The sequence below is a fragment of the Ananas comosus genome, linkage group 9, assembly GCF_001540865.1.
Source record: "Ananas comosus cultivar F153 linkage group 9, ASM154086v1, whole genome shotgun sequence".
NCBI classification, from domain to species: Eukaryota; Viridiplantae; Streptophyta; class Magnoliopsida; order Poales; family Bromeliaceae; genus Ananas; species Ananas comosus.
Window position 1 is genome coordinate 89,798 of NC_033629.1, and position 11,959 is coordinate 101,756.

The 11,959-nt window shown below is 36.0% G+C and overlaps 1 protein-coding gene across 1 annotated transcript; it reads right to left on the reverse strand.

Moving 5' to 3' along the window:
- Positions 1,068-11,675, reverse strand: LOC109715136 (agamous-like MADS-box protein AGL9 homolog). The gene is made up of 8 exons (XM_020239972.1): positions 11,015-11,675; positions 5,660-5,738; positions 4,768-4,829; positions 4,560-4,659; positions 4,219-4,260; positions 4,056-4,097; positions 3,388-3,536; positions 1,068-1,484 (listed from the first exon to the last, which is right to left on the reverse strand). Exons 1-8 carry the CDS (start codon positions 11,197-11,199, stop codon positions 1,400-1,402), a joined length of 744 nt encoding a protein of 247 aa, XP_020095561.1. The 5' UTR covers positions 11,200-11,675; the 3' UTR covers positions 1,068-1,399.

The following is an 11,959-nucleotide window of genomic DNA, read 5'->3' on the forward strand; positions in this document are numbered from 1 at the left end:
CCCCCCACGTACCTCACGCCCCTAATTTTAATGACGGTGCAGAAACAAATGCCCTCCACATTGTGGGATATTACGATTGTGCCACTCAACCTTGTAACGATACGTCGACGTGCGCGACCATGCCACCCACCGAGCATGCTCTGATCCGTCGCTTCGTTAGCAGCCAACGGTGGGATGAGCGCCTTAATTCTCGCCGCTAGCGGACAACCGACGGTCACGATCGCCCGACCACCTGATGCGGCCTTCCACTGCTCTATTGAGCAGAGCTGATTCGGGATTACGGGATTTTCTAGAATTGCTCGACTCATGGTGAAATTAATTTGTGGCCAACTAATCAAGATTAATAAGGAGTGCTATCCATACATTCCATACCAGTTTGAATAAATTTTGTGCGAACCATGTTAATCCATTTTTTCTCTCAATTCTTGTTAATCCATTTTTTCTCTCAATTCTTTTTCTTTTTTAAAATATATGAAACTTAGCACTACTCCGCAAGATATAATCTTGGCATGCACCATCTATTAATTCAGACAATAATGTGTCAATCATGCATGTACCCACCACTCATGCAGAAAGAAATATTAAGGCTAGCTTGTCGGCCGGGAAACACAAGGGGGCAGCAAAAGCGGAACAATCTACATTGCTGGATGTTCAAATTTATAACTGGATCATCAGATGCATGCACGCAGCCTGTTGGATACCAATCATGTGAGGCATCGCTATTTCGATACCATATCATCAACAAATAATGTATATACATACACGCTTATTATTAACAAATTAATAGCAGAGAAACCTTTCTTTTTCTTTTCTTCTCTTTTTTTTCAACACTCTGGGGCCAGGGTAATCAGATCAGTTCCTGATCAGTTATGAACCACTACTTGATTGGGAAAAAGTGAAAGAAGATATTCATATTCTGATAACTACAAATGAGCATCTCCTGATTGGAATATTCATCATCGCCATGTGCCGGATAGATAAAGTGAACCAACTTTCTCACCACAACTTCACATCAATTCTCAAGATAGCTAGTCGACCACTTCTCAAAGCAATTAATATCGTAAACATTGATGTACGAACTAACAACTATATATAAAGCTCAGTCTGAAAATTTAGAATATGCATCATATATCTTACACAAAAGGCCTGAATCTTACTGACCAGGGTGAAATAATTATTTGTTTTTTTTCAGCAAGATATTGCCTCCAACTCTTAATTAATAGCCACAACATAAAATCAAGCTCCATTTCGATCCATATACCATTCTATAGCTGTAGGAGTGTTTTATTCTTCTTCATGAGTTTTCTCGTGCATGCTTAAAAGCAAATATAAAATACAATACAGTAGTCGAGGAGGATATAAGACAAACAAGAGTTTGGTGGAAATGAAGCGTAAGGCTTCATCCTATCCATCCAGGAGGATAGACGTTCTCACCTGTTGTTGCATCAGCTGCATTCAACTGATTAGTATACATGGGATAGTACCTGCATGCAACCAATGCCGTATTAAGACAGTCACGTACATTCATCAGGAATGCAGTTTTTGGAGCAAATTTTTTTTTATGGAACAGTAACAAATTTAGTCATAACGTTTGATCGGAGCACCAATTCAGTATTTAAACATACAACTATATATAATAACATTATCTGTGAACTTTGAGTTTTCATTTGTGTTTCTTCTCAAATGTTTGCACAAAGTTCATTCCATGCACTGCAACAAAAACGGTCTATAGCGACAATTTTAAATGTCGGTACAGGTCAAAAAAGTGCTGCTGACTAAATTACTGACACTGTTAAAAAGTGTTGCTATATGTGGGGTCGCTAGGTATATAGTGACAGTTAAAGAGTGTCGCTATAACAAAAAAAAATGCTGTTAATTTACCAACACTTATTTAAACATTTAGCAATCGTCGGAACTCTAGCTCGTTGGCTGCAGTGGTGGAAGAGGACGAGAGGAAGGGATCTTCGTCTAGAATTTCAATGGATTGAGTGAGGGGAGAAGGGGAGATGATAATCGATTTTTCATTTTTTTTTTTCTTTTCTGTTTATAATCAGGCCGAATGGGCTGGGTGAGGTGGGTTGAGTAGAGTAATTTTTTATTTTTGGTTGGATTGGGTTTTATATTTAGGCATTAGTAGATTTTTTAAAAAATTTTGGCATAAATGGGACACTTATACAGAAGTGTCCCAAACATATGTCCTTATAACCTAATTCTGTTGTAGTGATGTAAAGTATAACGGTAATGACGCTAGACATGATGCTTTTCCATAGGTAGACCAAAGGACTCGATTGTTACGCAAAACAAACTTTGGGAATAAATTGTTGCGATTGAAACTATGAGAAAGAAAATGAAATTCAAGTTGGAAAAAAAAGTGACAAAGCATATATATNTATATATATATATATAATTGGGCTGGAATAGTATCAATAGCACCAAACTATTGGTGCTATTAGTTTTGTAGCTCTTAGATTAAGAAATTTACGGTTAGGATGATGTGGTCCCCCTAGGGTTGAGTGGGTGTTGGTTGAATAGTATAATCTAACGGATAAAAATAATCAAAAGCATTAATCTAACAGCAGAAAACTTGATAGCACCAAGTGCTTGGTGCTATCGATAGCATAGCAGCCGAACTATATATATATATATATAGAGAGAGAGAGAGAGAGAGCGCGCTAGGCTCCTATACTATTTATAGTAATAGAGCTTCTGGTACTAGTCTCATTTTCAACTTTACAGTGTTCAAAATAACGATCCACATCCTTAAAACTGATCTAAGGTATTTAAAGTTTTTAGAAATAAAATTTTATATATTTTCCATGTAGTTTTACTTTATGATCAAATTATTTCAAATTTGTCAATTTTTAATAGTTATTATAGTGAGTTTGTAGTTTAACGGTGTAGAAGAATTTAAATTTATTCAAATTTTGATAGAATAAATCCTATTTTCAAATTTTAAAGATGGTTGATCTTGAATTCAAGATTGGAATATTCATCAGTATCGTTGATCTTGAATTGAAAAATCCTATTTTCGAATTTTAAAGATGGTTCAATTTTTTTTTTATTTTTTTTTTTGAGAGATAGGTAGCACGCTACTCGCTTCGTTTATTTCATTTTAGAAATAAACTTAGATGGTTCAATTTTTACCATTCATTTTTGACATGATTTATTACTAACTAAACGATGTTGAAAAAAAATTAAAATTTTATTTCTAACTTCATATATCTTAGATCATATTTGACGGTAAAGATCGTTTATTTGAACACTCTAAGATCGAAAACGAGACTATAGTACCAGAGCTCCGGTACTATAGATGGTATAGTAGCATCATTCTCTCTCTCTCTCTATATATATATATATATATGTTATCCATTTCTGACAGGAATTTACCCAATTTGAAGCGAAGGTTCAAAAGGTATGGGGTGAAAGAATCCCTGGGACGACTGTGAAGGCCTTTGATTGCAGGCTACATTAGATGCACCACCGGTGCCATTTTCCCAGGATAGTAGGAGGGGATCTTGTAAATCAGCTTCCTGCAACTGAGAGAGGTAGCCGTGCAAGCAAAGTTAACAAGCGAGCTGGTACAGACTTAAAAAAAGAAAAAAAAAAGAAAAAAAAAAAAAAAGAATATAAGAAATGAACAGCTAGCGTCAAATGTTGCATAAGTTGGTGCTGTTTCCGCAGAACATACAAGACCATTCTACTAGCTAGAGAGCATTGCCCTTTAAGCTAAAGCAGACTAGATCCAGTATCGACAAACATGTAAGCAACCGGATGTTCAATGTTTTGATTTGATGGAAAGAAAGAGGCCAACTGTGAAGTGAAAAAAAAAGGGCAGTTCTTATATGACTTACTGCTAACAATTTGGTTACATAAAATTAACAGAAATTCTTCCAAGAAACCTTTGACAGATTTCTTTGTGAACTACTGAAGTATTCATTAAATTACGTAAAAGTTCTCGACGAAAAAGCAATTTTCCTGCAATCATTTACTGTGTATGCAGATGATAAGCAATTAATTAATGGAGAAGCATCACAAGTAGGCCATTAAATGGTTACCTCCCTTTTCAAAGATCTGTTTGCTTCTTGCAACATTTGTTCCTGCATTTGGGTAAAACAGGTTGTTGAAACAAAATTTGGAACCAGAAGAAAGAAACACCACACACCCAAAAAAAAAAAAAAAAAAAAAAAGAGTAAAAAACCTTAGCATAAGGTGTAATACCTTTGTTTTAAGATCAGATAGCTCATCAAGCATTACTTGTGTCTGCAAATAATAGACATCAAAAAACAGAATTAGTAACTATAAGAAAGAAAATATATTCCAATTCCCTATTATCGATCATCATGCAGTGACACTGTCATGCTAAACTAGAGAGTGATACCACACATCTCTAAGCTAAAGCCATCCCAATTCTACATGGCAAAGACAGTTATATCAAATCACTACAACAAGCAAATATGTTGACTAGGAAAGCAACGGCTAGCTAGATGCCAAAAGAGAGATAGATATATTGTTCTCGGAGGAAAAGCTCAAATGCGTTTGTAACATCCTTAGATATTTACCTTTCTTGATCTGATCTGCTTTAAGGACTTCTCTAATTGATTTTCAAGATGCTCGAGTTCATTCGAACTCAGTGGAATCAAATCCTCACCAAGAAGATTTCTGTATTATTAGTCATAAGATTCTCATTAGAAAAATAATCTGCATGGAAAGGTACTCATAGCACTACTCAAAAATATTAAGTGAGATGGGAGCTAAAACAAAAAAAACCTTTGTGACTGCTGGAGAATCTCAACTCGCATCTTTAGTTTCAGATATTCCTGATAATTGCTCTGGGCCATATAAAAGAACCTCATTATATATCACAGAAGAGCATACAATCAAAAAAAGGGGGGGAAAAAAGTAGTTACCTTTCCTATGGAAACAGATACAACACAAAGGACAAAAAAAAAGAGAAATTGTTGTTTCTTAATTGTGTTGCGGAAAAAAGAGAGGCAAGAACAAATAATTCAGGCACACTTATATTAGATATTTGAAAATTATTTACAAACATGGCTAGGTAACAAATTTCTTCCACAAAATTATATATATACTTTCCACAGGAAGAATGCGACGGACACATACCAGGACTATTGCCACCTTCTGCACATTTATAACTTGAAAGCAATTTTTTTAACACTATATCTAGCTTTAGCAAGCTGGGATTAGAGCAATATGAGGGACCAAATTTGGCGTGGGAAAATGTGCTCAGAAGAAATGCTACCATTATGGCATTAGAGTTGATTAACTGATAGCCTAAAAGGTATATATAATTACCACGGACAATGAAATATTTGCAAAAGAAAGGTGTAAAATTAATGGCAGGAAACAAAATTTGAGTACAACACTTAGCAGAGAAATGACGAACAATATGTTTCAAAGAGTTTACGGAAGAGCTAACAAGCAAAGACAGGCAAGATGTCAAACGGAGCACAGATTTCATATCCAAGACCAGACAGATTCATTCAAGTAAAAGTGAAATATTAAGTGAAGATTTAAACAGACGAGCGCACCTAGCTATTATAGGTCTGCTTGCATCACTGTGTTAATTAATTTAACTAAACAATAATCTATCAGAGAAACTACGTACCTTATACAATATTTAGAGAAGAGATTTTGCTACCTGTGTCTCAGTGGCTGGGACGGCAGCCTTTGATGCTGCATAAGTGTGTCTTTGATACCTTTCAAGAGTCTTAAGTATGCTGCAATAAAATTGGAGAAATCACTAATTAATTAGATGACACACCTCAGGAACATCTATATGAAGTTTGCTCACAACCATATATATATTGTTTGATTAATGAATCACTTTCTAAATTTATATAAGATGGATTTCTAAACATATATAAGATGGATCAGGCAGTGCAACAGACCATCTGCAATTAAGTTAGATCATTCTCGAGAAAACGGGAATAACCAAACTATATATATATATATTTTGAACCTTCATGTCCGGAAAAATTAGCAGACGAGTCTCCTCATCTTTATTTGAGCATTGTTTGCGGTGAAAATCTAGATTTGTCTTCCTGGAGTAAAAGGCTCTTTGATCTACTAATTGTGGATACATGAAGTGTTTGATATGGCAAACCAATCCTAAATCCTAAGCTGATTGGATGCAAACGTACACCAAAGAGAATGGAGCGGAGATGGAGTAAAACTAAGTATGCATGCTCGATCGCAATTCAGATGGATCAGAGCGGAAGCCTTTGTTACTGGGGAACGAAGCTCTTTGATGAGAAGCGGTGAAATAAGGAATTGGTCTCTGAGAGACAGTAGTTCTCAAATACATCCGTATTCTCAATCTATGTGAAACTAGAAATGGTAAGCTGGGAAACCAATATAGTTAAGAAAACAGGTGACACATCTAGATTTTGAAATAGCTAGTCATATATATAAGATATAACAAGATTAAATCTCTAAACCCGGCTATAGCATTTTTGATTGATAACTAGGCCGAAGAGGTTAAGAGGATTAGGCATGGTAGGATTATAGTAGTTCTAGGATGAATGTGTTGGAAAATGATGCAAATCTTATCATGTTAGTGGCCCTATTATTGTACAAGCTCAGGAAAGCTCTTTATGGCCTGAAGCAAGCTCCTAGAGTGTGGTATAGCCGGCTTGATATCCATCTCCGACAACATGATTTTCATAGAAGTGAGAATGAACCAACTTTATATATGAAGGTGAAAGGTAAAGAGATTATCATTATCTGTGTTTATGTCGATGACATAATCTATACAGGTTCATCAGATCTTCTTATTTGTGATTTCAAGAATATTATGATGCATGAATTTGATATGTCGGATTTGGGACTTTTACATTATTTTCTTGGTCTTCAAGTTATGCAGACTGATAATGGTATCTTTTTGACCCAAGAAAAGTATGCAGTGGATTTGCTTAAGAAATTTAAGTTACAAAACTGCAAGGGATGTGCAACTCCTGTGAATCCAAATGAAAAATTGACAAAAGATGATGGGACTGGAAAAGTTGATGCACAGATTTTCAGAAGTATAGTTGGGGGTTTAATGTATTTGACACATTCACGTCCTGATATTATGTTTTCTGTTAGCTTAATATCCAGATTTATGCATGATCCTACAAAGCATCACCTTGGAGCCGCAAAACGAATTCTACGCTACATTCAGGATAGTATTAATTTTAGCATTTGGTATCACCCAGTTACTAATTTCAAATTGGTTGGTTTTAGTGATAGTGATTGGGCAGGTTCTCAAGATGACAGAAAAAGCACAAGCGGATGGATATTCAATTTTGGATCTGGAGCGGTCACGTGGGCATCAAAGAAGCAAGCTACTACCACTTTATCTTCCTCCGTAGCTGAATATATAGCAGCAACATCGGCCGCATGTCAAGCTGTGTGGATGCGAAGAATTTTGGAGGATCTATATCAAGCACAAGAATATCCGACGGAGATATATTGTGACAACCGCTCAACCATTGCAATGACGAAGAATCCGGTCTTTCACGGACGCATGAAACATATCGAAGTACGTCATCATTTCATCCGGGATCTTGTCAACAATAGGCAAATCGACATGAAGAATTGTTCCACCAATGAACAAGTTGCTGATGGATTGACGAAAGCTCTATCTCATGACAAATTTTTGAAGTTCAGAAGAGCCCTCGGCGTTACTGAATTTGCATCAAGGGGGAGTGTTGGAAAATGATGCAAATCTTATGATGTTAGTGGCCCTACTATTGTGCAAGTAGTGGGTGCAANAAATAGTGGGCTAAGATCATGTAGATAGTGGATAAGTGCATGCCTTAATTTGTGTAAGTAGTGGGTAATTAATGTTGTGGAGTTCATGATAGCTAGTTTCTAGGAGCACATGTGTAGTGGATGTAGTGGAGAACATGTGTGGTTAGGTTTTCTTAAACTTCAAGTTTCTTATTCTATTTATGTCCTTTAATTGTAAGCCTTTTGTAATCAAGTTTTTGAATGAAAGTGTTTAATTTTTCTTCCACTTAATTGCTGTAGCAAAGTGTATTAGCAAGGCTTAAATTACTTTATGCCACTTTCATCTACAGAATGACCTGCCCAGACAAGATGGCATCAGTGTGGATATTAGAGCCTATCACCAGCCGAAAGAATGAGATGGGTCTTAATTGAGTCAGAGTCTAGATAACAAATTAAATCAGGATCTGAGAATGATAGTGTAAACCATATTTTGAATGACAAGGATAACGAGACGAGTCTCAAATTACCTGGTGCTTGTGAGTATAATTAAGATTGATGAAAATATTAGATCATAACTCGGGGGAGGAATGTGACGCATCAAAAATTTAGAATAGTGTTATATATAAGGTATATTATGGCTAAATCTTTTAATCCGAGTATTGCATTTTAGGCGATGGCTAGGGTAAGAGGTTTAAGAGGGTTAAGTAAGCTTAGAGCTAGAGTTATTCTAGGATGGCTGACCCCTCTGAGAAGCAAGGCATCACAGTTGGTATCATAATTAATAGAAATTTCTTAATTATCACCAAATGTATGTGTAGAAACTTTAATGAAATGGAGATTTCATTCCACTTCAGTTTTTAGTAAAAGAGTCTACATGGGTTGATATCTATGGGTTTTGAGATTCATCAATTAAAACATCACAATTTATGCACATTAAAACCTACAACCAATGCTCTATATTTTTAAAATAAAAACAAAACAAATAAACGTCGAGCAAAATACGACTTGATTGATATGGCAGTATGTTCCTTTTCCTTTCAGTGTATTTTTATTCTTTTCCAATTTGTTTCCCTTATCGTGTTTGATCATGCCAAAGTTTCAAACAATGACAAAATAAACCCTCAACATTTAGAGAAGTCCAACTTTGTTGATATGGCAATGCGGCAATGCCCCTAATTTTTTTTCTTCTCGACGTACTACAATTCTTTTCCAGGTTAGTTCTCACACCTTATCTACATTATGATAATTATCATATCTAATAAATGAGTATGAGTATCTTATTTCAAATAATGCGAAAATCCCATGACGTGACCTCAAACTGGCATGGTAAACTAGTAATTTTAAAATATATCTACATGACCATTGGGAGCCTCATCACCTACGCATGTGAACAATCCATAGGTGTACGTATTGAATTAGATCTTCCTCTAACTTATACACTTGGATTTTGTTGAACATACCCACCGTATGCGTAATTAATGCCCAGGTATCAATACTAGTATATTAATTTTCTCAACTAAGAACCATCAACTGCATGCCGGTAACAAAAATCATGTATAAATTTACCTCTCTATGAGAAAATCATACAAACTGCCTTCTTGTCAACCAACAAGAATAAGAATGCATGTACATACATGAATCCATGCATGGATAGGTAGGTGTGCATATATGTAAGCTCTCACATTCCAATGTATAATTGCATGCATGTAGGCCTATGTAAAAATATTATTAAAAACACTCCTATATATATGAACATAAATACGTAGTTATTCTTCAAAGACTTAAAGGGCTAAATCATGCCCTCAAATTGAATTACATAAAATGGTAAGACAAAATATGTGTCACGAATATATATATATATATATATATATATATATATATATGGAAATCGTCAATTTTAAAATGTCTTTATTTATATATACTTGAAGATGAATTAGAGTATTAATTGATTTGGAACTACTTCACACCTAGAAAATAATTGCCAATCTTCATAGTTCTTTTGATGAGTAAATTAAACTATACGAGACCACAGCAATGGTTTTGTATTCTATATCTCATTTGAGGCCCTTTACTTTTAGGATTTGCCGATTTCTTTTTTTACATCTTTTTTACATATATACATAGCAGACTAGCTAGTACTGTAAGACTCTTTATTCTTACTCTAGTATAATATAATATAATCCTGTTTCCTGCACGTACTTGTAAACACATAGTACATTCATATATTTACATAAATGTTTTGTAGTTAGTTATTATGGATTTTGTGTACCAACTGGTGTTCCTGCGTCTGCTTCGAAAAGAAAATTAGTCATATATTATTAGCAGCCAACAGCGAGAAATATCATAAAGTTTCTTGTAACAGTAGCATATGAGGCACTTCCTGTTACAACTTTATGCATACGAGGAAGAAGTACAAGCGATTGCACCCCGAAAGTCTTAAACTTGCTGCTGACAAGGCAATAAGAAATTAAGAAGGGGTAATTAATTAGAAAAATCAAAAAAAAAAAAAAATTCAATAGCCAAAAAGATCAAGCAAAGTAGCAATCAAACACATATTTTCATAAAAGAAAGAAAGTGGCAATCAATAAAAACAGCATAATGGCAAGCATCAAAGAGAACTTGATCATTAAAGTACCATATACATAATTAGCTTTATAGATCCTTTGTAATATAACAAAACATAGAATGAAGGAATTAAAGTAACAAGTACGATAAGGAGTAAGTATCCCAATGGAAAAATATTCAGGCCCGAAAACATAAGCTCATTTGTACCAATTCTTCCGATTCCATCTCCGAATAATTTATTTATTTTTCACAACTTTCTTCGTTCCGTGATTCGATTGAAAGCTAGGAAAAATAAATAAATCATTAGGCCAGGGAAAAAAAACTGCAAGAAAAATTACGACGCCACGACCAAGATAAGCACAAACAAAAAGTAACAAACGATCGATCAAAAACGAAGAAGACTAGCTATAATTTCCTTCTCAATCAAATTATAGCTCTTCAGAGACCGTGCGTTGCACATCGAGATCGCCTAAACAGCAGGAGACTACCACAAATGACATAGGAAGGAAGGAAGGGCACACTTATAAGGTTTAAATGCAAGAATTGTAGACGGATCCGATAAAAGGTGCAGGTGGCGATTAAAGTCTTACGTACTGCAACGAATAATGAGAAGAAACCCGAGCAAGCATAGATAGCATAGCATACATAGAAGCAGCTTCTAATTACTAATTAGCGTGTGTGTGTATTATATATATAATAGATGTATAGATCTACGTACCTGGAGCTGCTGCAGAACTCGAAGAGCCTGCCGCGGTTGGAGAAGATGATGAGGGCGACCTCGGCATCGCAGAGCACGGAGAGCTCGTACGCCTTCTTCAGCAATCCGTTCCTCCGCTTCGCGAACGTCACCTGCCGGCTTATCTTGTTCTCAATCCGCTTCAGCTCCACCCTCCCCCTCCCCATCCGGTCGTACGTGATATTTATATATTAATATATGTATATCCCTAGCTAGCTAGCTCTTAATTATCTCCTCCTTAATTAATTTGTTATCTATGCGCGCGATCGAATTATTTATAGATGTACGAGAAAGAGCTAGCTAGCGCGTTGCTTAATTAGGCTCCAAGCTGAAATAAGAAGATCAGGAGAAGGAAAAAAAAAAAAAAAAAAGGGAAACGAAAATTAATCTCTTCCCCTCCTCTCCCGTCCTTTAATAAGAGAATGAAGCATAAGGAGGAGGAGGAGGAGGAGGAGGAGGAGGAAAGGCCGAAGATCTAGAGAAAGAGAGAGAAGAGTAGTAGTGTATGGAGGAAGGGAGAAGGGCAGCTCTTCTTAATTAATATTGTGGATGTACTATATTATGAGCTGGGCTAGCTATTTGGGTGAGTGGCTTTGGGTGAGCTTAAAATTAAGGAAACTTGGAAGCGGAGTCGCTGCGACGCCTCTCGCTCTCCTCCCGTCTCTACTCTCTACTCTTTTGTCTCCTCTGAGGTCAAATTGAGTGCGAATAAAGAGGGGTCGATCACCTCTTTCTACAGTACACGAATATATGGTAACGTGTCGAACCAGCAGTGGCCAATCTTGATTCTCCTCGGCGGTGCCTTAATTTGCAGTTGACGCATCTGCCCCTCCTTTCCTTTGGCCCGGAAACCACAGGGGACCCCGGGTTATACTTATTTACTCGTAATAATCGTAAGGATTAATTACGCGCGGATGCTGTATACTA